At 38.1% G+C, this 26,917-nt stretch overlaps 1 protein-coding gene across 6 annotated transcripts in view; it reads right to left on the bottom strand.

The window, feature by feature from the left end:
- Nucleotides 1-26,917, bottom strand: part of exoc4 (exocyst complex component 4) — a 325,936-nt gene that overhangs the window by 286,139 nt on the left and 12,880 nt on the right. For all 6 annotated transcript variants that reach the window (XM_069907799.1, XM_069907801.1, XM_069907802.1 and 3 more), the window contains exons 3-6: nt 23,575-23,759; nt 19,100-19,209; nt 14,356-14,599; nt 10,663-10,840 (exon numbers count right to left, since the gene is read on the bottom strand). In XM_069907799.1, the coding sequence (XP_069763900.1) occupies nt 10,663-10,840; nt 14,356-14,599; nt 19,100-19,209; nt 23,575-23,759 (717 nt within the window). The remainder of the gene's footprint in view (nt 1-10,662; nt 10,841-14,355; nt 14,600-19,099; nt 19,210-23,574; nt 23,760-26,917) is intronic.

The following is a 26,917-nucleotide window of genomic DNA, read 5'->3' as shown; positions in this document are numbered from 1 at the left end:
TTCAGAGGGAAACAGCATTTTGGCTTTCGTTTAAAGAAGTTAGCATTCAAAAATAGGGAGGTTCATTGAAATTATCCAGATTGTTGATGAAGCCTAACCTTAACATTATGTGCAGTTTTGGTGCCATCACCTAAAAACAAAAGATAATGGCACAGGAGGTATTAGAAAGATTTACCAAGTTACCATGTGAGACAAAAAAAGGGTTTGTATTTTTTCACTTTTATAAGAATGAGAATAATAACTTAAGTGGGTTTGACAGAACAGATGTTGCCATATTTTCTCTCGTCTTGAATATAGGGACAAGTTGAAGGACTGGTCATTTAAAACTGAAGTAGAAGTTTGGTCTCTCAGAGTGTAGTGAATTTTTTTCCCTGGCACAGTGATAACAGTTAGATCATTATAAGTATTTAAACAGGAGGTGGATAAATATTTGACAGACTGAGAAATAGAAGAGTCTTGAGAAATGGAAAAGTTTAAGTTACCATTGGTCAGTCATGATTATAGTAAATGGAGGGCAGGCTTGAAGTACCTGAAGATATACTCTAGTCGTAATTTTCTTTTGTGTTAATCTTTTGCCAAATATAAACTCACGCACGATGTTGCTGAGATACAAATTTTGAAGAAAGGGGTACAACAAATGTGCAAATTTCAAAGTTGTGGCAAAGTTCATGATCCAGCTAAATAACAAACATAATTTTAAATGGTCAGTCCCAAAAGACACTTCATTTTCAAGACATGAATGAAAAATAAGCTTGCATCATGAAGCACATCACAAAATGGTGAAAGTGTGATGCATGCAATTACAACACTTGAATAGCTATTCTCCAACCATTTAAAATTCCTTGTTTTCATTAAAATTTAGCCTTTTATAATTAAGAGCAATGAAAATCAAGCTTTGCAAGAGCTTTGCACTTCAAAATATCAGATCAATTCCCTCTTTCACGATTCAAGATTCTTTTATTGTCATGGAAACAGATGTAATATTACACAAAATTGACTTTAGTCTGCTGTAGGGCAGACAATGATTCGCCATCAGCAGAAACTGCCTGGAGCCCCCTACAGTTAGAGAAAGAGAAACAAAAGAGGTCCCCTTGAGTGACTGAGTGTCCATGGACTTGCCTCCAGCGCTCCTGCAGCCTCTGCAACTACACAGTCCAAATCATCGGCAAGTCAAGCTCCAGATCCAAACCTCCAATACGATCAGGAAGCCTTCAGTGCCCTCGGCACCCTCTCGCATCCCATTTCCGATACCTGGCACCCCATTAACCAGTCTCGAGGTAGTCCACAACCTGGTGTGTGTGTTTTAATTGCAGTTTCCAGCACCCCAGTCTACGTGGGTTCCTCTCCTCAAGTCACCAACAGCTCACCGCCTGTGTGTTCTTCAGCCTCAGAGCCCCAATGGCCCACCACGATGGTCACTGTCCCGTAGGGTCTCCTTCTCAAATGCAGGTGATCTCCCTGTTTTCTGATACCCTGCGCCAGATCTCTGTATTCCCTGGAGTCTGCTACCCCTCGAGGCCACTGCTGAGCATAAGCACCGCCATCTTTGGCGTAGGCGCCGCGATCGCATTATTTTAAAATAAACCACTGTCAGCTCCTTTAACACACCTTTTAAAGCCTGTACAGAGCTGCCAGTAATTGGACTGGGTGATCGAACCCTGCGGTGGAGGGCTGCGTTTCCTCTCCTCACTCTCCGCAGGTCTGCTCCGGCAGCACCACCTTTTTTTTTCTGCTCTATCGCACAGCCAAAGCTGAAGCAAAATATCTTTCAGCTGTGAGAGCCAGCATTTTGGCAGTTAAATATGGATTTCTTTCCTTAATTTGCATGAGATATGAAAGAATGTAACTTTTGCAATGACTTGCACTGTGAAATGTATTGCCTTCAGTACAAAATCTAAATCGAGCGGAGGTGCAATGCAGATGAAAGGAATATTTAAGCAATTTGATGGTTTAACTTTATTGCACTGCAGTGCATCTTAATTAACAACACAGCATCTGATTTTATTGTATTGCTGTGTTTTCAAATTGGAGTTGTGAACCAGGTAGCCAAGGAGAACAAAATGTCCTCAAGTAAATTTGAGCATCGCTCTGGCAAGTTCCCACATCATTCAAACTCATTTGGTTCCACGTTTGAAACTTGTGAGCTGGTGTTGCTAAAGATCTATACTAGTGAAGGTACAACTATGCAGAATTAACAAAGATTGGTACAGTAAAACCTCGTTAGAACACTGTAGTTGGGATCCAAGATTTCATACCGCGTTACAGCCGAGTCGCGGAACAGATGCATATACGTCATGATTCAGGAAGCAGGAAAACAGAATACTGAGACTCAAACCTTCAATAAGATCTTTAAGACCTTTAAACTCCACATATTAACATACACATCTTGTAAGTGAGTCACAAGAATCCATTTTTGAGTTTGTGGCTGTTAGCCACTGTTAGCCTGGGCCCTAAAATCAATGCTTAGTGTCCACAGACACCCGCGCTATAAGCGATTCTGTGGATTAACGAATCGCGTTCTAAAGAGGTTTCATTGTATTTCCTTTGCTCCAACACAAACTTTACCTTTTTGTTCTGTTATTCATAACTATGATTGATTGCAACATTGATAGCATATATTTTGGTCTGGCAAACATCATGAGAAACTTAGCTGCTGACAATGGAAGGAAATTAAACATTTATTTCCTCCCGTGAAAATATTTAACTCTCTTCCAAATATCATGCGTCGGTTTCACGGTAGCTGGTAACTTTCTGGAACTGTACCCTTCTTGACTTCAATGAATCTTTCCAAGTTCTTCATCTTGAGCAGCTCACGGGGCGGCAAGGTCAGCGTAGTGGTTAGAGCAATGCTATTACTGCGCCAGTGATCCAGGCTCCTTGTACACTGTCTGTAAGGAGTTTGTACCTTCTCCTCATGACCCGTGTGGTTTTCTCTGAGGGCTCTGGTTTCCTCCCATCCACCCCACCACCCCCCAAAGGTACAGGTGAAGGGCCTTCTACCAGGCTGCATCATTAAAATTATAGAATACCGTTGGCACTGCTCAAGTTACTCTGATAAGGAAAAGGTGACTGTGGCAAATTATTATGCTCCATTATTTGCCCTGAGATTAACCAACTCATAAGCATTTGAAATCAGATCCAAGGCTTTGGTAGGTGTGACACCTGACTGTCCAATTAAACTGTGCGATAGCAATGCAGTCTGCCCCATTAGTTAAGAGACCTGCTTTGTTATGAATCAATCATTTGTATCAATTCAAATGGAAAATGAAATCAAAACCAAAAGAACTGTAAATGAAAAAGCATACTCAGAGTCCCACTCACTATTAGGGCAGCTTGTTTCGCGTGGTGGTTAGTGCAAATCTATTACGGCACAAGTGATTCAGGTTCGAATTAAGTGAAGTTTATAATGGAGGTAGTACATTCTCCCTCTGTCTGTGTGGGTTTCCTCTGGGTACTCCAGTTTTCTCACACACTGCAAAAATCATATGGAGTTTGTCGGTCAATTAGTGTATTTGAGTACTATGGGCTCGTGGGCCAGAAGAGTGTTACCGTGATGTACGTCAAAATTTTAAAAAGTCATCATGGAAAACAATGTTTTCCTTGTTTACTATTCAAGAATTCTACTAAGGGATCTGATGGTTCCAAATCCAGAATAATAGCTTATATCTGAAAAAGTTTTGATAAGTCAAAATAATATGCCACAATACATACTGTTCATATGAATTTAATTGCAGGTCAACTGCTTTCCTTTTATTTTATTCATCAGGACAAGTTGAGAGGAGAAAAAAAATGAAATAAAGAGATGGAGAAAAATGCCAAGACTTTATAAAACATAAATGATTTTTCAGTTAAAGCACGAGAAATAATATATTACTTGCAAGTTTAGTGTAGATGTTCTCTAAATTAACAATCAATGGCTTTGGGTATTATTGTTAAATATCCTGTAACAGAAATTTTAAAAAGTTATTTCAGTATATAATTATGTTTTGGGCATTCTTGGCAAAGGATAAGAACACATAAACATTTGCATAATTTGAGCACATGATTGTTAAGACAAAGTGATGTCTTTGCTTACTCTCGTTCCTAATTGACTTATCTGGTATAGAAACTATTGACCTACCTTGCAGACATGAAATATTACACAGTGCTTGGAGTAAAGCATACTGTCATAGATTACAGTAGGAAAGACCAGCAATTTCTCCAGATAACACAACTGTCAACATTTGCAGCTATTGCATCAAACTGACAGCAACTTTGGGAGCATAAATATGTGCAGTTCATGAGGGAAGCCAGAAACTGTGTCAACAATCTTCTACTTCTCCACAGGTTGTATTTTGCATTCTTATCCAGGGGAATAAGAAATTGTTTTAGGAATTTAGATGCTATACTCAGCTTAAGAAATTATAAACATATTACAATTTGTTGCATGAAATGTTGAACTTTTTAAAAACAGCATATAAATATCACTAAACAAATGTTCTAACATGCATAATATGCCTTTATTTACAGATTGCACATTTCTTAAATAATTTTTGCAACAAGGTTGATTTTAAACAATTTTCAGTTTATTTCTGGGATTTCAATTTTGCCCTTGAAAAATTTCATTCTGAATTAAGGTGAGTGCAATGAAGACAACTTAGTTGCCACTACAAAAAAGTGCCGAAAGACAACATGGTGAAAATGTGTCATCGACTTATTGAAGGACTAGACCAGTGTGCATTCATTCATAAGCGAACAAGAAATCATGTCAGTGTATAAAATCAAAGAGAAACTTTTAAGACAAAAACCATTGTTAATGAGGCAGATGACACTGGAGGAAACATTTGAAAAAGCCGTCAGGAGAATTTCTAGTGTTTGATGCTGCATTTATCTTATTTTGAAAGCAGAGGTAAAGTTGTTTTTTTTGGTACGTGTTAAACATTATTTCATGCTCAAAAAGCCTGCTGTTGTTCTTTGTTGTTTAACCGCTGATACAAGTATTCTGCTTTTCAGATATAGGAAAACGGAATGGATTTAAGTGGGAAGTTGTTCATTTGATTTTGTGACTCTAATATTCATTATCTTATTAACATTCCATTAAATTTCCAAGTCGAATATCAGCTTTAAAATATGGTTCAGAAGACAACTTTGTGGGGAAGGACCACAGTCTAGGATTCGGCCACCACTGGTCACTGATGGACTGCCCTGTGTTGAAGCCTCTCAAACATTTCACGAGTGCATGGTTTGAGAAGAAACATCAGTGGCATCTACACATTGTAAAGAATGTATTGATTTGATGACAGAATTTATGTAGGGGAAGACATCCACCAATATGTCCCTGGCCATATTATTATGAATCAAGCATAATTTTGAAATTAAGGTATTTGCAAATTATTTTTAAAATGCTGAAATGATGTTATAGTGTTCCATGAGCAATCTCTTAAAATTTTAATTCTAAATTAGATTTTTGGACCAGCCTTTGACAGATAGGGAGGGGAAGGGATTGGAGGAATTAGTTTCCCTCTTTGAACAAGAAAAAACTGAAGGCAATTACTTTGAATAGCTGACACCATCAACAATTATAAATATTTTGTTTATTCTTGATATTTAATCATAGAACGTTTACAAAGGAAAGCAATTAAACAGAAAGCAAAGAAGGGGTGATGATTTTGTTTGAAAAAGCTATGTTACTAAAAGCTTTTGCAGAGTGGTTCTCAACCTTTTTCTTTCCACTCAATATCACTTTAAGTAATCCCTATGCCATTGGTGCTCTGTGATTAGTAAGGGATTAGTGGGAAGGGAAGGTTGAGAATCACTGCTGTAGACCCAATTGTTACTGAAATATTTTGCTTGTGAAAAATTGTCATTGGCCCTTTCCTTCAGAGTTATGAAATCGGGTACATAACGAATCAATTAGGTACGATTAAAACAGTGGTTTTCAAACTTTTTCTTTCCACCCACATACCACTTTAAGCAATCCCTTACTAATCACAGAGCATCTATAGCATAGGGATTACTTAAAGTGGTATGTGAATGGAAAGAAAAAGGTTGAGAACCACTGATAAATGGAAAACCAGAATAAACAATACAATGAAGGATGCAGGGATGGCCACAGGGCTCTTCAACCTGAGCAAAGGTGTTGAGGGCAGGAATCCACAATTAACAATTAAAGTTTTAGTGTAGGGATGAAAGCTTAAATGACAACAACTGCTCAACCATCTTTACCAAGGTATGTCAGTCAAGTACATACCAACCAGTTGAGGCGCAATTATAAAATTAATTAGAGATTGCAATCATTTCTTGATTTAAACAACACTTTAATTTCAATTTACAATTTCTCCCACTAACATTAGCAAGTCCTTGGGGTATGTGCCTTCAATCGCTGAAACTGAATTCTGCTATAATGAACAGTGCATCACTCTGCAAATAACACACGGTACTGAAATAAGCCAATGCACTTCACCAATATTTATGAGTTTCTGAAATTTTTCTTAACAAAATGATTTCCAGGAGTGCATCTCTTTTGTAAATCAAGCATTTACTGCATTTTAATTTGTGAAATGTTCAATAAAACATCTGCTTAATTGAGTGTCTCAAATTACTCATCCACCTGCTAGTCCGAAATGACATGGCAAATTAACTCATCAAGCAAAAAGGACTTGTTAACGGCTTGCGTTTGAAAATCAGAGATTTAAACATGTGGCGTTCTGTGGCGACACGGACAATAAGCAGCAAAAATAATGATTTTCTTAAAAATATATTCAACATTGTATGCAACAAACTTTTTAAGATCAAGCTTGTCATAACTCTTGAAGTAAAAGATATGCTGGATTATTGAACGCATTCCCAAAAACAAAATAACAATGAGATTTAGTGCAAAGAAATCAAGATGCATACTTAGTGTGATTCGTCACATTTACTTTCTAAGGAATGGAAAGTTCCTGACTGAGCAAATTTTGTTTCCAATGCCAAGTTCTGACAGTCGTTACGCTTTCTTTTATGATTACCATTACAATCCACATTTGCCTTCAAGGTTTTGTTTTAAGAATTAATTTTCGAGATTGTCTAGGAATGTGATGGCCAGCAGTTTCAAGTTCACATGCCGAGGTATTTCAGATGTATCGTCAGAGTACATACATGAAATCACATACAACCTTGAGATTACTTTTCCTGGTAGTGCAAAAAAAATCTGCACTCAAGAAGATATGTACACACGAAGAAATGTAAGCAAAATGACTGCACAAAACAGAAAAAAAAAACTACAGTGTAAAAGAAGTCCTTAAATGAGTCTCTGATTGAGTTTGTCATTGAGGAGTCTGATGTTGGAGGGGTAGTATCTGTTCCTGAACCTGGTGGTGTGAGACTTGTGGCATCTATACTTCTTTCCTGATGGTAGCAGTGAGAACAGACTGCGTGCTGGGTAATATGGATCTTAGTCGATTGCTGCTGCTCTCTGACAGCAGCATTCTTTGTAGATGTTCACGATGGTGGGGAGTGTTTTGCCTGGGTATCCTGGGATGCGTCCACAACCATTTGCAGGGCTTTCCGCTCAGGGGGATTGGTGTCCAGGGCTGCTGATGTCGAAGCAAAGTTTTCCCTTCCTGAAGTCAACAATCAGCTCCTTGGTTTTGGTGACATTGAGTGCACGGTTGGTGCACCATTCGGCCAAGTTTTCAATCTTCCTCCCGTTTGCTGACTCCTCGCCCCTTTTTATACAATCCACTATCGTGGCATCTTCAGCAAATTTGTAGGTGTTGTTGTTCTGCGCCACACAGTCAAGGTGTAAAGCGAGTTGAGCTGGGGGCTAAGAATGCAACTCTGTAGCGGTCCAGCACTGAGGGAGATTCTGGAGGAGATAATCTTACAAATCCTCATTGATTGTGGTCTGGAGCCCCAGGTCTTGGAGTTTGCTGATTCGTTTTGAGGGGATGATGGTATTAAACGCCAAACTGTAGTCGATAAATAGTACCCTGATGTATGCATCTTTACTGTCCAGGTGTTCCAGGCCAGTGAGATGGCATCCGCCGGAGACCTGTTGCTACAATAGGCGAATTGAAATGTAGAACAGCTATATCTATATTCTAAGCTTTTGAAATTGATCCGCCGGCAAATCAACATGGTCCATAATTACAAAGGATTTGTAGAGAGCGCTGCTAAGACCATATAAATGATAGTAACGTTTCCTAACAATTCTTAGGCTGCAAGAGACCTTTCTCTTGAATCAGCGTGTCTCGCTTATCAGTATTCAGGTTTGGTTTTGGAGCTTGCAAAATCTTCTGAGGGATAATCCTGATGGTCTTTTACCATTTCTTCTGAGCAAGTCCAGCAAATATTTTCTGTGAGTATCAATTTTCCTTTCACTTCAAAGCAGTGAACAGAAATGCACTAAGCAGGATAAACAGATGAGTTATCTTATCTTTTTGTTCCATCCACACGCAAGGAGAAGTACTCAATATTTAATCAAAGAAAGCTGCAAGATAAATTTATATGGAGAATGTCTGCTCTGAAAAAGTGAGACTAGAATGAGAAATTATTCATAAAATATGTTGTACCTGCAATTGTTTACACTGATTCCTACTTACCAATCAACTGAGTTACAATTTGTAACTTAAATCATAACCAACTAGTTGCCAGAGTTCCATGAATGCAGCACAGAGGTATGAGGACTCATCCGGGGCATACTCCACAAACACTGCTTGATACTTACCTACAATTTATTTTCAGGAAAATGGAGTTTGTTGAGAGAAGTCATTTATTTTGCACTGAGAAGGAGGAAATGTATCCAGAGAAGATCAAATGTTGATCCACCCACAAAAGCATTTTTACAGTTTATTACTGGAATCTGACATACAGAGATCTTGGAAATGTTTGTCTCACAGTTCTGATGTAAAATGAAGAAATTTTCACAAGCCACACTCCTGAACAAAAAGTGTTCGACAGCTCCATTCTCTGTACCTTTCAAACAGGAGAGGGAAATTCCAAAGGAACCTTTCTCAATTTGCAGTGCATTGGAATACATTCAGGGGCTTTCATGCTACCAATGGATCTATGTCATTCAACAAATATCCTGGACAGCAAAATTTTGCGAAAGGTTTGCTTCCTGAAAAAAAAATTGGTGATTATGATAGGCAACTTCAAGCTTAACACAAAGGTAATTTCAGATCTGCTGTATTACATAGGAAGTTGAAGAAACATTAAATTAACTTTTATTGAATTTATCCTGTTTAATTGCATGACGACGCCGACACATTGCGTTAAATCAACTGACCTAAACAGGTTTTGCTGCTGATTTTCGTTTGTACTCAGCATCTGATGCCTCTCATGTCAGTGTCCAACAATAGTCGGCCAGCATTGATGGATTCCAGTTGCCCTGATACTGCTTTTTCATGGTCACACTGTCCTAGTGAAATCCTTTCATGTTTGTCACAGACCGCACCAAGATCAGCAGGAAAGACGTCCAAGTGCGAATGCAGAAAATGGATTCTCAACGACATGTTGCACGTCATTTTTGTTGAGGAAGTAGACTTAAAGTATGACCGGAAATCACAAAAATAGGTTATATTTTTTAAAACAGTACGTGATAAGAAAATTTTAAGGTGATTTTCATGATCAGCAGCCCAAAAATCCATAAAATACACCCAAAATTGTTCAAGAAGCAAACTCTTTGTACTTCAATGATATCAGATGATTAGAAATCATTTCCCTTATATTCAAAGGAAAAGTGACTTTCCAACAAATGCCAAACATTCAATCTGATCGTTCACCACACAATGTCAACTTATGTGGAATATTTAATTTTGCATATATATTTCTGTAACAGATGGTTTACAAGATCTTTAAAATTAAATCGAGACTTTCTTTCAATGCTGTAAAATGTCCCTCCTCATCACGATTCAGTATGGGCTGAATAGCCTAGTATATTTTTGCCGCTCATGTAAGACTCAATTGGCAATCTTTAATGATAGAAATGTAACTCAAAGATTATTGTCTTATTATTCAAATGGAATAGCTTTGATAGCCACCTCTTCAAAATGATCCTGACAATCAGCATTGTACAAACTGAAGAAATGGATGTGATCTGGCATGATAGAATTAACAATTCTAAGCTGAAAGAGAACGAGAACACCAAGGTTCCTTTGCTTCCAATTTCCAAAATGCCCCATTGTTTTCTTTACAACATTACAAGGATTTACAGTTCGTCAATAGCCCTTGTACTAGATGTCTGTTAAGTCTGTCCAAAATACAAGATGATTTAAAATATCATAAAGGAGTTCATGGCTTACGCAACAAGGAATAAAATAATTGTCCACAAATGGCAAAGAGTAGAGAGCACACCAAAGATGCATGAACACCTCCGACACACTGGCCCACAATTAAAACTGGACAAATCTGTTTAATCGTTCTTTGCAAGTTTGGGAAAAGAGAGGAGAAAGGAATAAAATAAAACTGTTGATTCTCTCCCCTGCCCAAACATGTGAATGAACAGAATGTGCAATTTTCACAAGTAATTTAGGTTAACCTGTTGGGTTCTAATCCAATATTCCAAATAACATAACCCAAACCTGGCATCAATTCAGTAAGCCTTCTATCTCCAAAAGGTAAACAAGTGGGAAAATAACTGCATGTGAAAATATAGGACTACACAGCCACATGAGGTTAACTAAGCGATTTGCCTCGGCTTACCTGAAGCACATTCTGGATCCTTGCCCACACTTCTGCCATGTCGTACAGTTTGATTTCACTCACATTCAAACCAGAAGGCGACATAACCATTTGGTGAAGATAGCTGAGAACAATTTTATGAGCAGCAGCTACTGCATAGAATTTTTCGAATAATAACTCCAGAAGCTCTAACAATAACCTGTTAAAAAATTCAAATACAAATCAGCTGCTTAAAAAGTTAAACAGGATTGTTTCGATTCTTGTTGAAAATATAAAACTGGTCATCTGATATATAGCACTGTATCAGTATACATTTTCTACAACTGGGCATCGTGAAGACCAAAGACATCATCATCAGCGTCTACTTTAAACCCAAAATTGTTGCTATTACAAATATTGAAGACCATTTGTCTTTGTTGAACTTACAGTACTTTGGGGCTTATGCTCATCTGTGTTAATGGATACCTTTACTTAAGTGGTTGGACTCCTTAACAATGTTGCAATAATTCCTGCAATGGATTTTCCACAAATATCACCCAACACTTTGAAGCTATAGGTCAACTTTCCTGATGGCAAAATTTAGACAGAATCAAGTCAATGTTGAAACAACAAAAAGTGTGTTAATCCAATCCTTCAAGAAATATGCTTAAAACAAGCTTATCACCAATTTTCAATCACAGTACAAACAATCTTTTAATTGTTTGGTGCTCATCAGGCTGTTTGGTGAAAAGTTGGGAATGAAAACGTTCCAATTCATTTTCAGTAACTTGTGCAATTACTGTTTGGTCAAATACTACAAATTTATCAACATGTATTATCCTATCAGGAGAACAATGAACATGTTGTCCAGACATACGCCCTTTAAAGCTGTGGAGGCTTGGACCTGGTATTCTAAAATTAGAGCGGCATGGTTGGACGGTGCAGTTAGCGCAACACTGTTACCAGCACCAGCAATCGGGATGGGATTCGAATCCCACGCTGTCTGTATGGAGTTTGTACATTCTCTCCACGTTTGCGTGGGTTCTCCCCAGAGGCTCCAGTTCCCTCCCACTGTTCAAAACGTACTAGGGGCGGTAGGTCAATTGGGTGGAACTGGGCAGCACAGGCTTGAGGGCTGAAAGGGCCTGTAAGTGTAAATTTAAATTTAAAATTTGTTGCAATATTTACATGAACCATTTGCTTCATGGAAGATACCAGATCATTGCTCCTCCTCTCCTAACATTTGGCCACACCCTAGCCTTCAACCCTCCCCCCCACACCTTTTCCCCCTTCCCATTTCAAAGGTCCTGATCCACAATGCTGACAGTACATTTTTCCCCATGGATGCAACCTTACCCTCTGAATCCCACCCACTTCTCATTGGCTGCCAGGATACCTTTAAGTCTATGTATATTAAAAAAAAATCAGTTCATTTTCTAAAGTCCATTTATTTTTCAGTTCAACAGACAACTGGAAGGCAACGTTTTTAAAAATTCTCTCTTTACTACCACTATTTGTGAAGACTCCAGACAATCAGTTTCTGTCCACTTACATCTTTACAAATTGTAATCTTATTGATTCTTGGAAAACAAAATGTATCAATTTACACAGAAATGGCTATTCCTTACAGCAATGTAGTCTTCAATTTATCACCTTTTCGGAGCAATTAAGTTAGCTTTCCAAGAAAAATGATAGGAGCCAATTGAAAACACTCAACTCTAAAGTAGCTAGATAGATTCCAAACAAGAACAAAATATTTGATGTTACAAACAAGTCAAAATAGTGAATTATACTGAATGCTGTGAAGCTACTCGTTTCATCATTTCATTGGAACAAGCTCAGTACAGTCTGACTGCATTAAGAAAAGATGTAAAATGATGATCACAGAGGACAATAAAAATACAAATTACTGAAGTTGTCAGAATTGAGAAAAATACAATTTCATTCCTGTTTCATGTATAACCTTAAATCAATGTGAGGTATTGCAAAAGAAGAACCAGTATACATATTATCAAAGTATTCAAATATTTCAGCATTTAAAATGTCTCTATTTATCCTTTCAATTAGTGAAGGCATGAATATCGTCTAAAGCTCATCTCTGGTTTAAATTTCAACATCAAGCTTTCAAAATCTTTGTTTTTTTTCCCCAGAGAGATCAAAAGGAGAAGAATCAGTTGCTAAGAAACTAGGTTTGTGACAGAGACCGATGATAGTTTCTCCAATGCCCACATGGACGAAATGTGTATCGATCTTAGCGCTCTTTGTTAGGCATGCATTTTGACAGAAGAAAGTATTGTTAGAATTGTTAGAATTCATCAAACTTAATGTTGTGTTTACAGATGATATTTTTGTTGGGCAACAAATGGATGAGAAACAAGAACAAGCCAAAGTTTAATGATTAAAAGAAACCACAGGTTTCAAGCACTGGAAGGGAATCCTTTGAGTAGGAGTGCATAGATACAAATGGCATAGGGTAAGAATACCCAGGTGCTCACATCAATGGAGAAGAATGGTTTGGTCAACAACGCCATCACAAAGCACCTATGGCATAGGGAGTACTTAGGGTGGTATGTGAGTTGGAAGGAGGAGGTTGGGAACCACTGCTTTAATTGAATGATTATGCAAGATGATTTTAACTGTGTGCCTATCTACTTCAGCAATATAATAAGATTAAAATTTATCTTTAACCTTAAACAAAAAGGAGCAAGAGCACCCTTACCATAGTCACAGTCATTGGTGAGTTAGAAGACATTTTAATACCCAATCCAACAATTCCTTCTTTATTGGTGGGTGCATTTTATTTGTGGCTAAATAGAATTAATAAATGTACTTTCTTACTGCTATCACTGAAACAAGGATTGCAAGTCCATTTCTATCCTTTGTTCAGAGGAGTATGCAATAAATTTAATTAAAATCTCTGATCTCGCAGGAAAGATTAAATTTGCATAACGTATGGGGTCATGGAGTTTAGGAAACCAATCTTGAAAATATGCAGTACAAGAGCCAATATGAAGGCTTCAGGGTTGAGGGCACTTAAGTAGGCCACAGACTTTAAAGAAGAAAATGAGAACAAGGACAATTCTTTTAAAATGAGTTCTGTTAATACAGATTTAAGCAATAAAAAAAAAACATGGAAAATAGTCACAAATGTAGATATCAAAATGTTAATCTGCAATCTGCAAGTTGAGGAACAACAGAAAATAAGTTAACTAATAACTGGTATGAAAACCAGAAACAGGCAAGAACAAAGGACAGCTTTTCACTGAGGTTCAATGATAACATTTCCTGGCAATTCACTTTGATAGATATGAAGGATACATTTACCTTAAAAAAAAGATTTAAAAAAAAAACACATACAAATTAAAAACAGAGGTTGTTAATCAATTGGGCATAATTGAGCGCCACAGGTGGGCTGAAAGGGCCTGTTACCATGCTGGATGTCTAAAATAAAATGGTGGACACTAGTACAGTATTGTGATTGATCCTGATTCAGGAAATTTATTTAAAAGTAATATTCAAATGGATCTTCCGGTGTAAAAGTTCACTGAATACGCACCTTCATAATATTCTGCATAAATGAGGAAAGAGCTTAAAAATATGGAAATTTTCAGTCAAAATTTAACAAGTACACTGTAACTGAAGATTAATTGATTGTTGTAATCTGATATTCTATTTTCAAATGTCAATTAGAAAACCTTGATTTCTCTTCCCTCTCCTCAAATATACCACCATTACCTGGGCTGATTCTCCTGTGACACAATTTCACCACGCTGATAAGCGTGGTCTGCGATCTGGGTTGTCGACCGTTTCACTATGTGCTCCAGTTCTTGATTGAAACGCTCTTTAGTTGCTTTGACCATCTCAGGAATCTTTTTCAGTTTTGCCAGAGCTTTTATCAAAATTCCCATGAAAAGTATGCTGTTCTCTTCTGGATCACACTCAGGGTCCTCCTTGATGTCTTGTAGGTTTATCTCCTTGACTGCAAAAATAAACAGAAATATCTCAGGGAAAAACTGCATGCAACTCAGCTACACAAATTGCTGGAGAAACTCAGCAGGTCACGCAGCGTACATAGGAAGCAAAGATCTATAACCAATGTCTGGGCCTGAATCCTTCATCAATGTAACATTATTAATTTCTTCACAACAATAAAGTTTTCTGCACAAAATCATAGATAGTACAGTTCTAATGGAGACTGAGCCCTCAAACTCCACTGAAAGATCCATGTAGTGAAGATTATGTAGTAGGATGTATGGTGTGAGAATTTATGGAAATTCAAAAAGCAACAAAACTATCCATAAATTATCATCTTTACACGTCTTTGTAATTACCTCATCAATTAGACATTAAGAAGTTCTCCATAAATACTCTTACAAACCATCATCCAATGAAAGCAGTAATACCTACAACCACAAAAGTGCCCACAGGAACTAGCAATTTGCAGCAGCCATAGTGTTTGTGTTCACAATATGGACTCCTCTGCAAATTGTGAAAAACAGCATTTGGATGAATTTCAACTCCATTCAGGTTGAAATGAAATTCACTTTAAAAAAAAAGGCAAAACCCAACCCATTAATTAGTTTAATTAATATTCTAAGTACATTTAATTTTCCTAGGATCCTCAACCCCATGTCAAGCTGCAAGGATAAAAGGGTCAGAGTAAGGGAAGTTGTTGCTTAAATTATTTGATCAGCTTTAATGCTTGTATTTATTGAAATAGATCACCAAACATGTATAGGGAAATTTATAATTTTTTTTTTTAAAAAGGTGAATCAGTTTAAAACCCTTTATAACCATATAATCATTTACGGAGCGGGAACAGGCCATGTCGGCCTTTCGAGTCCGCACCGGTTCACTAGAATGACTCCTCAAGCTCAAACCTCCCGCTCTCCGCCAATAACCCTCCAACCCCCTCACCCCCATGTACACATACAACCTTCTCTTAAATGACAGAAGGGAACCTGCCGCAACTATCTCATTTGGAAGATCATTCCATTCTGCCACCACTTGCTGAGTGAAAAAGCCACCTCTAATATTTCTCCTAAAGTGCTGCCCCCTTACCCTTAACTCATGGTCTCTTGTTCCAACCTCCCCTGCCCTCAGGGGAAAGAGTCTGTTTATGTCAAGTCTATCTATTCCTTTCATAATTTTAATTTTAATTGTTTCTTCTTTTATTAGTTTTAATTGTTTTTGAATCTGACAGAAGCATTGAAAAACCTGAACACATTGGCAGATGGCAAAGCTGAGGGGGGAATTTACTTGTTGAGTTTTATGGATGGTGCACCAACATCATCTGTATACATTGCTGAGCTTTTGCTGCCACTCCCTCCAAGTAAGAAAGATGGGATTAATGGATAAGGGGCAGGGTAAATTTGGAACACTGGAAAATCCAGATAATAAATATCTTCAACTGGATTCTACAGTTGAAAATGAATATTGAAGATAGCCGTCATTTTAGAGTTAGAAACTTTTTTTTGCACTCGATGGGCTGAAGAGGATCTTTGTAATGGCATTGCAATTGTAAAATGATGGTTAATCTTTAAAATGATGGTTAAGTACAGTTTTTTTGCACTACCAATAAGTGGTAATTCTGCCTCGCCTGTGGGGGAAAAAAAATCTCAGAGCTATCACGTAGGTACTGACAAAAAATTTGAAATCAGAACCTCAGACAGCTCCCCTCCAAAAAAATTATCTCACAACCGAAATTTCATAGTTTTCTCTTTTCCATATTATTTGTCATCTGTCAACACCGTGAAAGATTTGAAAATAAATTAGATTAAATTGAAGACAAAAAAAAAATCAGAATTGTTAACAAAATAAAATTTACTGATATTTTAAATGGTTTTTATCAAAAATGATCATTACAGAATCTTTCGTGTCAGAGAGATTGTAAGTCAAAAATGTAACATTAAAGACAAAGCCATGTAACAAAGTGCAATATTTTTAGATATTCGCAGAATACTTTGTGAACATTTTAGGCTCTCATCAGTTCATGGATCACACTAGAAAAGATTCTGTGGAAAAGTAAACTTCTGGATGTCTATGTTTATTGTACATATGTGCTCTCCAGAAATTGTGTTCATATAATTTAGCAGAATTTGAGGGCAATCCTTCAGGGAGAAACTCAACGTCATCATCTGCTGCAGCATGGCATTTTATCCTTTATTATTTCAATGTTCACAGCTGGAAATGTCTGATGCATGTAATGTATGTAATTGCCAGTATTTTGCAATTACTTGAAAAGAATTGGCTAAATTTTAATAGCCAAGAATTTGTTGCTCAGTAGTGTGCTTAACAGCATCACTCCACTGATCAGGTGGGATGGTTGGTAAAGCACTACTGGGGCAGTAAGTGCCAGTCTTGGGACAGTCTTATACAGAGAGGACAGCTCAAAACCTACATTTGAAGTGGAAATTCTGGTGGTCATCTTATACACCCATTTGCCTTATAAGGCAACATATATGAAAACTTAAGTTCAAAGCTGGTTGTTATCTCAACAAAATATTGCTATCAAGACCAATTCCCTTAATGTGAACAAACATTTTGTCCATTTTACCCAATATTCATAAGTGATTTTAGCCAGTTTTCAACTTGATATCATTGACTCATTTTGTTATCAATTTCCTGTCTTTCACAAGTATTAAAATACTATAAAATAACAACTGAAGTAAAATCCCCATTATCTGGAATTCAAGCAACCGGCATACAAATTGTAGAAAATAGATAGATTAAAAAATACAGATGTTTAACATTGCCACACCCTAGTGGTGAGTTTGCCATTCACGCAACAAGCAGTTTCAAGCAACCGGGAAAGTCACTTATCCGGCATTTACAAATCCGCATAGGTGCCGGATACTGGGAGTTTTACTGTACATTTTAGTGGGCTCTGTATATGTGACATTGTTAATATGTTAGTTTTTTTATAATAATGTTATACTGAGGAATCTGGTAATATAGTTCTACAAAAGAAAAAACCTACATTTTATGTCTGGATTGAAACAGCTTCAATAAAATTGTTGTGAAGCCAACAAATTTACTTTAAATCACTGGCGATGCAATATATTAGAATGAGACAGAATTTCTTTCTTTCTCAGTCCAGAACAAAAGAATACAACTCAAAAACATGCCAGTGGACCGACCATCACAATATGGGCCAAGCCTGCCCAAGCCCTGACATTTAATCAATAGATATAAATCACCTCTAAGGTTATTAACTTAAAGATATGTCAATGCTGTCCAAGCTAAGACAGATTATACAAAATAATAGAAAACTGAAGGATCTCTTATCTCAAGTAATTGTGAGCAGTTTTAATCTATTTAACACCTTGATTTCTGAATTTATTTGGTACCTTCCCATATATTTACTCTCACTGTTATTTTGTACAGTTTTTTTCATTGCAACTTAAATTTGAACTATAGTTTGGGTAGCTTTAATCAACTGATACATGAATTAACATTTGGTGAATCCAACAGAGAAGATCATTGAGAGATGGCTACAGTACAGTTCCTGAGCTTGATATATGCGGTATGCTATCCTCTCGCGATGCTGGGCGACGGGAACACCACATCTTTGCTCCTTCCAATCGGTGCCGTCTGCTTCACTCCCCCCTCCCTCCCCTGTGGTGCAATCGCACTTTAAGGCCAGGCTGCCATTTTGCAGGGCCGAGGGGTGGCTCCATATTAAGCCGTGAGAGTACTGGAGGCATCGTGATGGCGTACGCTTGCTTCTTCTTCTCCTCCCTCCCTTCTGTTGGACCGCTCGTCCCCTCGCCTGGTCACTGCTTTGTCCAGGCTGTGTGAGATGTAACCTGACAGCAGATCTGCGTCACTGGTTGCCTGACAATCAACGGGGCACAAGCAAATGGAAAGTGACCTCCACTCAAACCGGAAGTAGGCATCGTTCTCCTTCTGGCTGACTTGTCAGTTCGTAACTACAGCTTGTTTCTAAATCAGACATTTTCATCCTGGGGACTACCTGTCGAGGTGCTGATGTGCTTTCTTCACAATTCCATTAGTGTGTTGTGTCCAGGAAGGATTCTCCGCGATAGAGACTTCCAAAACATAAATTTGCCCACCCTCTCCACCTCTGATCCCCTAATGGTCACTGGATTGTACACCTCTGGCTTTTCCTTCCTGAAGTCAACAATCAGCTCCTTAGTTTTGGAACATTGAGTGAGAGGTTGTTGTCGGTGCACCATTCAGCCAAGTTTTCAACCTCCCTCCTGTGTGCTGACTCATCATCTTTCTTTATACAACCCACTATTGTGGTATTGTTACCGAATTTGTAGATGGTGTTTTTGTCATAACAAGCCACACAGTCTTAGGTGTAAAGTGAGTAGAACGTCTTTCTCCTGTTAATTAACCAAATGCTTTGCTTTTTCCTCCATGGAAATCAATTTGGTGAATTTCAAAGCACTATCCCATGAGCAAAATTCCAATGCATTCAGAATTTAAATCCAGTAGCAACTGATGTACTCACCAGCCACACTCCCCGAGCCACTATACTGTGAGGAATCTATAAATCTCCGTGAGGTTGATACCAAGTTGACCTCAATAACAGGAGCTGGAGATGTATCCTTCCCAAGCAGGCTGAATGAAAAAACAGATTAATTCTTTTCCCTGCACAAATTAAGCATCAATTTAAACACATTCAAAAAAATGTAAATGCAGATATTTAGGGAGAAAACATAAAATGCTTGCATCAATCAATAGGTCACACAACATTTAAGAAAATGTTAAAGTTTAACACTTCAATTCAATGGTTCATAATCCAAACTCAGTTAAGTACGGTCAATCTTCCTGAACATTTTTCATTCAGCAACTTTTTCCTGAATATTTTATTTTGAGAAAGACATCTTATTTAAAATGCAAGACCTTTGCTGAGGTGAGACATTGTGTCACCAGTGATTTTGCAGAGACAATGGAACTGCTTTGGAAAGAACTTCACAAGGAGGTGCAAATGGAATAATGACCAGGCAGAGGCAGAAAAGATCTTTTGAAAATTGGGTTTGGAGCCTTGGGAGAAGTCATTTGGTTTTTACAAACAGAGAGAGGAAAAAACAAACAGGTGATTTCTCTTTTCAGAAGAGAGAGAGAGAGAGAAGTCAGTTCTATAGCAGCAGTTGAGGCTGTAAAATGTCAAGCTGGCAGGCTTGTTGAAAAACACAATTTTTGAAGATGAGTTGTGAGTTCTGAGTTCAGCCTGTTCGATACCCTTGTAGTCCTTGCAAGAGGAAATGGCTGGTTTGAGTGTTTCTTCTGAAATAAGGGAGACCTGTGGTGATCTTGAAGAAAAGGTTAGCATTTGGAAAACCCACGATGAGGCAAGTTTCTTCGGCAAGACATTGAAGTGACTGATTGGAGGAAATCAGTTTGCACGTGTCCAACGAGCAACAAATTTCTCTCTGAAATCAACAAGAACCTTCCTGAGCGGTAACCATTTAAGTTTAAGCACCAGAGCCTGGTGGAAATTATAAATGTTGAATTCTGTGCACAGTATGAGAATTACCTGATACCGAGGAACTTGGGAGAAATGAAAATTGAATGATTGAACAGTGAAACAGAGAACTTTCCTGAACATATACACATTACATACATGTGTGCTTTGAATTAAAGGGGGGTTTTGGAGTCCTCTGGGCTCATAACAATAGCAAAAAAAATGTATTTAAAACTCCATATTTATTCCTAATTTGCTCAAATGTCATAATTGTCCCTGCTCATAACAATCCCCAATACACTTGACCCCTTCCATTCAAGAATTGCTACACTGGACAAACTTTTTACCAAAAGGTTTGCTTCCTGAAAATAAAAATGGGAATTATGATAGACAACTTCAAGCTGAACACAAAGATAATTTCAGATTTGCTGTATCACGTAGGAAGTTGGAGAAACATTAAATTAATTCTTACTGAATTTAGCATGTTTAACCGTAATGTACCCTTGAGCCAAGATCTCAGGCGTGAGGAGCCCAGGATTTGTCTTGGTCCCCGATTTTACAACCAAAGTAGAGCTCATAGGCTTTTCTAATAAGTGCAGTCATGCTGCATCTTTGAGTCTTAAGCGTCTCCTCGCCACAAATGTAAGAGAATGTATCGCAGCTGTTGTGACATTAACGAGAAATTTCTGCTGCATTGAATCTTCCTGAAGTCAATAAATGCTGTTGTTAAGTACACTCACTCTGCTATTACCTGAAGAACATCAACGTGTGTTAAATCTCTATCAATGTAATGCAAAGCATCTATATATGAGAGCTGCTTTTATAGCTTATCTGCATTTATCCTGACTAATTATGGCCAGGCCTAAGACACCATCAGGAGAGCACCTGCACTGAGTGCACGACCAGGCATGCTTAGTGGACCAAAACAGCTTGCTTTCCGGGCAATATACTAGTAAACTAAAAAAATGAAAGGAAATCACAATAAGTAGTTATATCTAGAAAAATGGAACGTTATAGGAAAATTTTAAGATGATTTGCTTATCAGCAGCCCAAAATGTATAAAATACACCCAAAAGGGTTCAGGAAGCAAAATCTTCGTTGGCCAGTGTTATTACACAATTTACCAATGTTTAACCTGTCATTATCCTTGCCAGCAAATCAATATCACCAATGGTTGAACAATATCACAGCTAATAATATCACTTCTGGCTTTAATTGACTGGCCAGAGTTGTAGTAAAAGATGGTGAAAACGCACTACTTATTTTGTCAATTTCTTTGGAGTAATTTAATGCAAGAATAAATATTAGTGTGATGTGAAACATCAGATTTGCATCAAGTAATGGGCAGGAATGTGAGCTTCAATAGCTAGATACAAATGTTGCTTTATGCAAATAGAAAGAAATGCAGCCAATAAAATGCTGAAATATTGCTGACTGGAGACAAATTTGCAAATCTGTGCCAATCGTGGAGAACACAATTGCTGATTTGAAAAATTCAATAAGTGTTTTCTTTAAAAGTCGTACAAATACTGAAAGGACATCACAGCAACCTATGTAATATCAATAAAGGAGATAGCCTGAACATGGTTTACAAAAACTACTTTCTTTTGTTCAGCAGGAGTACAAATACTGAAAGGACATCACAGCAACCTATGTAATATCAATAAAGGAGATAGCCTGAACATGGTTTACAAAAACTACTTTCTTTTGTTCAGCAGGAGTACAAATACTGAAAGGACATCACAGCAACCTATGTAATATCAATAAAGGAGATAGCCTGAACATGGTTTACAAAAACTACTTTCTTTTGTTCAGCAGGAAGATTATGAATTTGAACATTTCTCCAGTCAAGCAATTGCTAAATTACAACTCCGATTAAAATCATTTTGTTGTTCAAATTTAAATGTTAATTTATGGTGGAATACATGCATCTTGCAACATATACCATCTATGCCGGCATACAAGATGAATCGTGTAGAAGATGACCCCCCTGAATTTCCATCTAAAATGTAGATTTTGAGCGAAACTTGCTGGATAAGACTACCCAAATCTTACTACCCCAATAGTCCTGACCAGTGGAGTGATGCTGTCACAATATTCTAAAAGCAAATTAACCAGTAAATGTTTAAATTTTATTAGCATATTTTAAAATAAACCACCCTTGGCTCTGAAAGAGTCCTTTTAAAGCCTGTACAAGCAAGGGAGCGCTGAGACTTCACTGTAAAGTTTCAGATTTTATACTTGGTAAGGGGAAACACGGAGACTTTGCTGTTAAGGTTTGGATTTTACACGGCGTGGGGGAGCACTGAGACTTCAGATTTTATACTTGGCGTTTAAGATATCTTGGCTTTGAGGTAACATTTTAAAGATTCAAATACAGTCTTATACACTGACAAATACAGTAATCGATGTTCTTAAATAAAACTAGCTGCCAATTAACCATCAACAAACCATACAGTGAATACCAAGTCAGTTATTTAGAGCTATCCATGGTGTCTCTCACTACAAGTTTTGGAAAAAAATTATTGATCAGTTTGCCAATTAACATTCTAACACTTATCACTTTAGTTTCAGGAAATTCCAAGTCTCCAGTATGAGCTATTGACTGATACCTGTTTTCATGAGTTTCTTCTTATGAGCGTCACATATGAAAGATATTTGAAACCATTTTGTTTTATGTTTTCATCTTTGGAGTAAATTGTTAAGAGTGTTGCTTTATATCATATTTAAATTTTATTGTTATTCAAGGTTAATACTGAAAGATCAGTTGGTAACTATGTGTCATAAATTCTTAAGAGCATATTTAATTTTGTATGGTATTCTCCATTGCATGATTCACTCCTTTAGTAAAGACCCACATTAACACCGCGGTAACAGCAAACATAGCGCTATAATACACTGAAAGCACATAATATTTCTGGAATTTGTTTGAGTGTTTCTGTAACTGATGAAAATGGGTGAAGTGACGTACAAAAATTGATACATTGTTCTTGTTCCTCTACTATTTAGTGCTAATATCCAAAGTAATGAGTAACTTTATTCAAAATTAAACTGCTTAATATTGATGAATAAAAATAAACAAAAGGTATGATCCTATTTGAAAAGACCTGACAGAAATATATAAAAGTTTCTGAGAACACATATAGAGTAGATAGTGAAAAACTTTTTTCCATAGTAGGGGGTAAAAAAAAAAATATGAGAAGATAGGTTTAAGATGAGAGGTGGAAGTATGAAAGGGGATCTGATTAGAGAGGTACATTTTTATTTGCACTGTGGTTGATATCTGATGCACACTGGTGGAGGTGACAGTAGAATCAGATACAATTACTATGTTCAAAATGCAATTAAACAGATAGTTAAATTGCTAAGATATAAAGGGAAATAGTCTAAATGTAGGCAAATGGGATTAGTGCACATGAGTGACAAGGTCAGTATGGACATGGTAAGCCAAAGCATGAACATGCTGATGCATTAACTAACTCTATGACATAACCCACATAATTGCATTGCATACTGACCCAATTCTGTTCTTATCCCGGTTTTTGTTGCCAACGCGGCTTGTGGATTTAATGTACAAGTGGCGGTGTAGTTCATCAATCAGGACCATGTGCATGTTCAGTTTTTTGCTGTTGAGCTCCAAGCGTAGGTCACTTAGCCCTTCCACTTGGAGTAGCTGTCCCTCCAGAGAATCTACTGCAGAAACCTGAATAATATAAGAGAACAGTCAATTAAAACATACTTTTTAGATCTGGCTGTGACCATACAAAATTATGAATGACGAAAACTTGAGCCACGGTGGATTTCAGTTAAAAATATGCTTTCCTCAAGTTGAATAGTTCTAAGTGCATGATCAAGCAGGAACTTTTGGGGAGCTTGAGAAAGTGGACATGAGGCACATGATTGCCCACAGCCTCATTTAATAACAGAACAGGATCTCACTGCCACATAGTCCACCAATGCTTTTATCACCTTCTTATACCAATCCACATTGACCACCGCCAGTGGGCTGATATCGCCTCCAACCGTGCATCTTGGCGCCTCACAGTTTGGCAGGCAGCAACCTCCTTTGAAGAAGACCGCAGAGCCCACCTCACTGACAAAAGGCAAAGGAGGAAAAACCCAACACCCAACCCACCAATTTTCCCTTGCAACCGCTGCAACCGTGCCTGCCTGTCCCGCATCAGACTTGTCAGTCACCAACGAGCCTGCAGCAGACGTGGACATACCCCTCCATAAATCTTCGTCCGCGAAGCCAAACCAAAGAAAGAAAGAAAAAGAAGATACCAATCCCTCAAAAATTAATTACTCAAGAAAAATATATTTCTTTTTAAAACATCACACCAAAAAAACACTGGGTGTTGAAGGTTATTATGACTCTTCAGTAAAATACTGTACAACGATGAGCTTGAGAAAATCATTTGGAGTCAACTGAGAGTGAAAGAAAATGAAACTGATGCAGCGCCTCTACTTCTTCCGGAGTTTGCGGATGCTTGGTATGACACCAGAACCTTGGCAAGAGGTTTGGGGGAAAATGTGCTGACTGGCTGCATCACGGTCTGGTATGGGAACACCAATACACTTGACCATAAAGCCCCCCAAAAGGTAGTGAACACACCCCAGACAAAAATCTCCCCAATACTGAGGGAACGGTGCCGTTCAGCAGCGATCATCAGAGACCCACACCACCCAGCACACTCTGTTCTCGCAGCTGCCATCAGATCAGGAAAGAGGTCTAGGTGCCACAAGACTCGAATCACCAGGTTCAGGAAAAGCTGCTACCCCTCCACCATCAGACTCCTCAACAATAAACTCAGTCAAACTCATTTAAGGACTCTTACTTGTGCACTTCATTTATTTTCTTTTGCTCTCTCTGTATTGCACAGTCAGTTTATTTAGATTCATTATCTGCTAACAGTTCTTTTATTTGTTTACATGTTTACGCTGTGTGGTTATTTTTTTCACTACCAATTAGTGGTAATTCTGCTGAACCCGCAGGAACAAGGAATCTCAGGGTTGTATGTGATGTCATGTACGTTCTCTGACAATAAATCTGAAATCTCAATCTGTGATGCTGAAAGTCTGAAATAAAAACAGTAAATGCTGGAAAAAGTCAGAATGCCAGGCAACATCTGTGGAAAGAACAATGTTTCAAGTCAAGTTTATTGTCACCTGATTGCACAAGTACAACCTGACAAAACAGCATTCTCTGGTCCATGGTGCAAAACAAGCAGATATATAATCAGACATAACACACATACAGACAAACAATACATGTGCAGGACAAGTATTTCATCTATACAAATAAATAAATAAATGTTGCTTCATGAATACAAGAGTCTGGGAGGGTCAGTGTGAGCTGTTCCTTTGGTCGTTCAACATTCTCCCTGCCCGTGGGAAGAATCTGTTCCTCAGCCTGGCGGTGCTGGCTCTGATGCTCCTTTATCTTTTTCCCGATGGGAGCAACTGAAAGATGCCGTGTGCAGGGTGGAAGAGCGCCCTCAATGATATTGCGTGTTCTCTTTAGACAACGAACCCAGAAGATCATGTCAAGCAGGGAAGGAGGAGTTGAGGGGTGGGGGAAGTGAGACTCGAGTGATCTTCTCTGCCACTATTACAATCTTGTGGATCGACCTCCAATTCATTTCTCGACAGCAACTGAACCACGCTGTGATGCACTGTGAGTGAACTCCTTAGAAGCTTGACAAGATGGTGACCAGTAGCCTTGCCAGCTTCAGTCTTCTCAGGAAATGCAGTCACTGTGGCACCTTCCTGATAAGTGAGGGGATGTTGCGTGTCCACAAAAGGTCACTAGTTAAATGAATTCTAAGGAATTTAGTTCTCTTCACTCCAGAGTTGCTGATGTGTAGTGGAGGGTGGTGGTTCCTGGTCTTCCTGAATTCCATTGAGACTGAGGTTGTTACTCTTGCACCATATCGTGATATTTTCTACCTTTTCTCTGTATTGTGACTCCTCATCGTTGCTGATGAGGCCAACTCCGCAAACTTCAAGACACTGTTGGAACTGGATCTGCCAATGCAGTTGTGGGTCAGTAGCGTGAACGGGAGTGGGCTGAGCACACGTGGAAGAGCCTTCTTTAGACCTGTGAAAGAGATGGCAAGCTGGTCTAAATAGAAAGAAAGGGGAAGGCCTGGATGGAATAAAGGGAATGTTTGTGATTGGGTGAAATAAAGTGGACATCAAATAGTTAGTTAAGATCCTTTGACTTTGTGATGTGCTTTTAATGTTGTGAAGTATGGAATCTATTGCACAATCTGGCCTGGTGGGATGTGTGAGTGTTCCAGGAGGACCTGATGATTCAAATGAAAAAGAGGGAAAAGAGGCCTAATGGTCAGAACTGGTACAAAATAAAAATGAAAAAGATGGAGAATTTCATTTTGAGTCCCACTATCTGCAAAATGCATGGATAATAAATATGTTGTTATTCAGGCTAATTTTGAGCCTTGTTATAACAGTGCAGGAAGCCACAGAAACAGAGGTCAGAGTGGTAGTGGAATGTTGGATTAAAATAGCAGATAACCCGAAGTTCAGACACTCTTTCAAACTCAGCTTTCGCCTAACTTGTTTTTGGTATTTCCAATGTAAAAGAAGCCATAATGGGAACACCAAATGCAGTATCCTGAATTTGAAGAAGGAAAAGTAATTGATGCCTTATTTGGAAAGACAGTTTAGGTGGAATGGAAAGAAGTGAGGTTAAAGGATGGTGGAATGGAAAGAAGTGAGGTTAAATGATGGGAATGTACACCTCCTGCAGCTGCATGGGAAAGCTCCATACAACAGTTCGGGTCAAGTGAGAACAGATGTAGGGGCCATGAATTTGTGAAAGAAATGATCCCTTCTAAA

Source organism: Narcine bancroftii, chromosome 13 (genome assembly GCF_036971445.1).
Source record: "Narcine bancroftii isolate sNarBan1 chromosome 13, sNarBan1.hap1, whole genome shotgun sequence".
Taxonomy (NCBI): domain Eukaryota; kingdom Metazoa; phylum Chordata; class Chondrichthyes; order Torpediniformes; family Narcinidae; genus Narcine; species Narcine bancroftii.
This window is presented reverse-complemented; position numbering and strand designations above follow the sequence as displayed.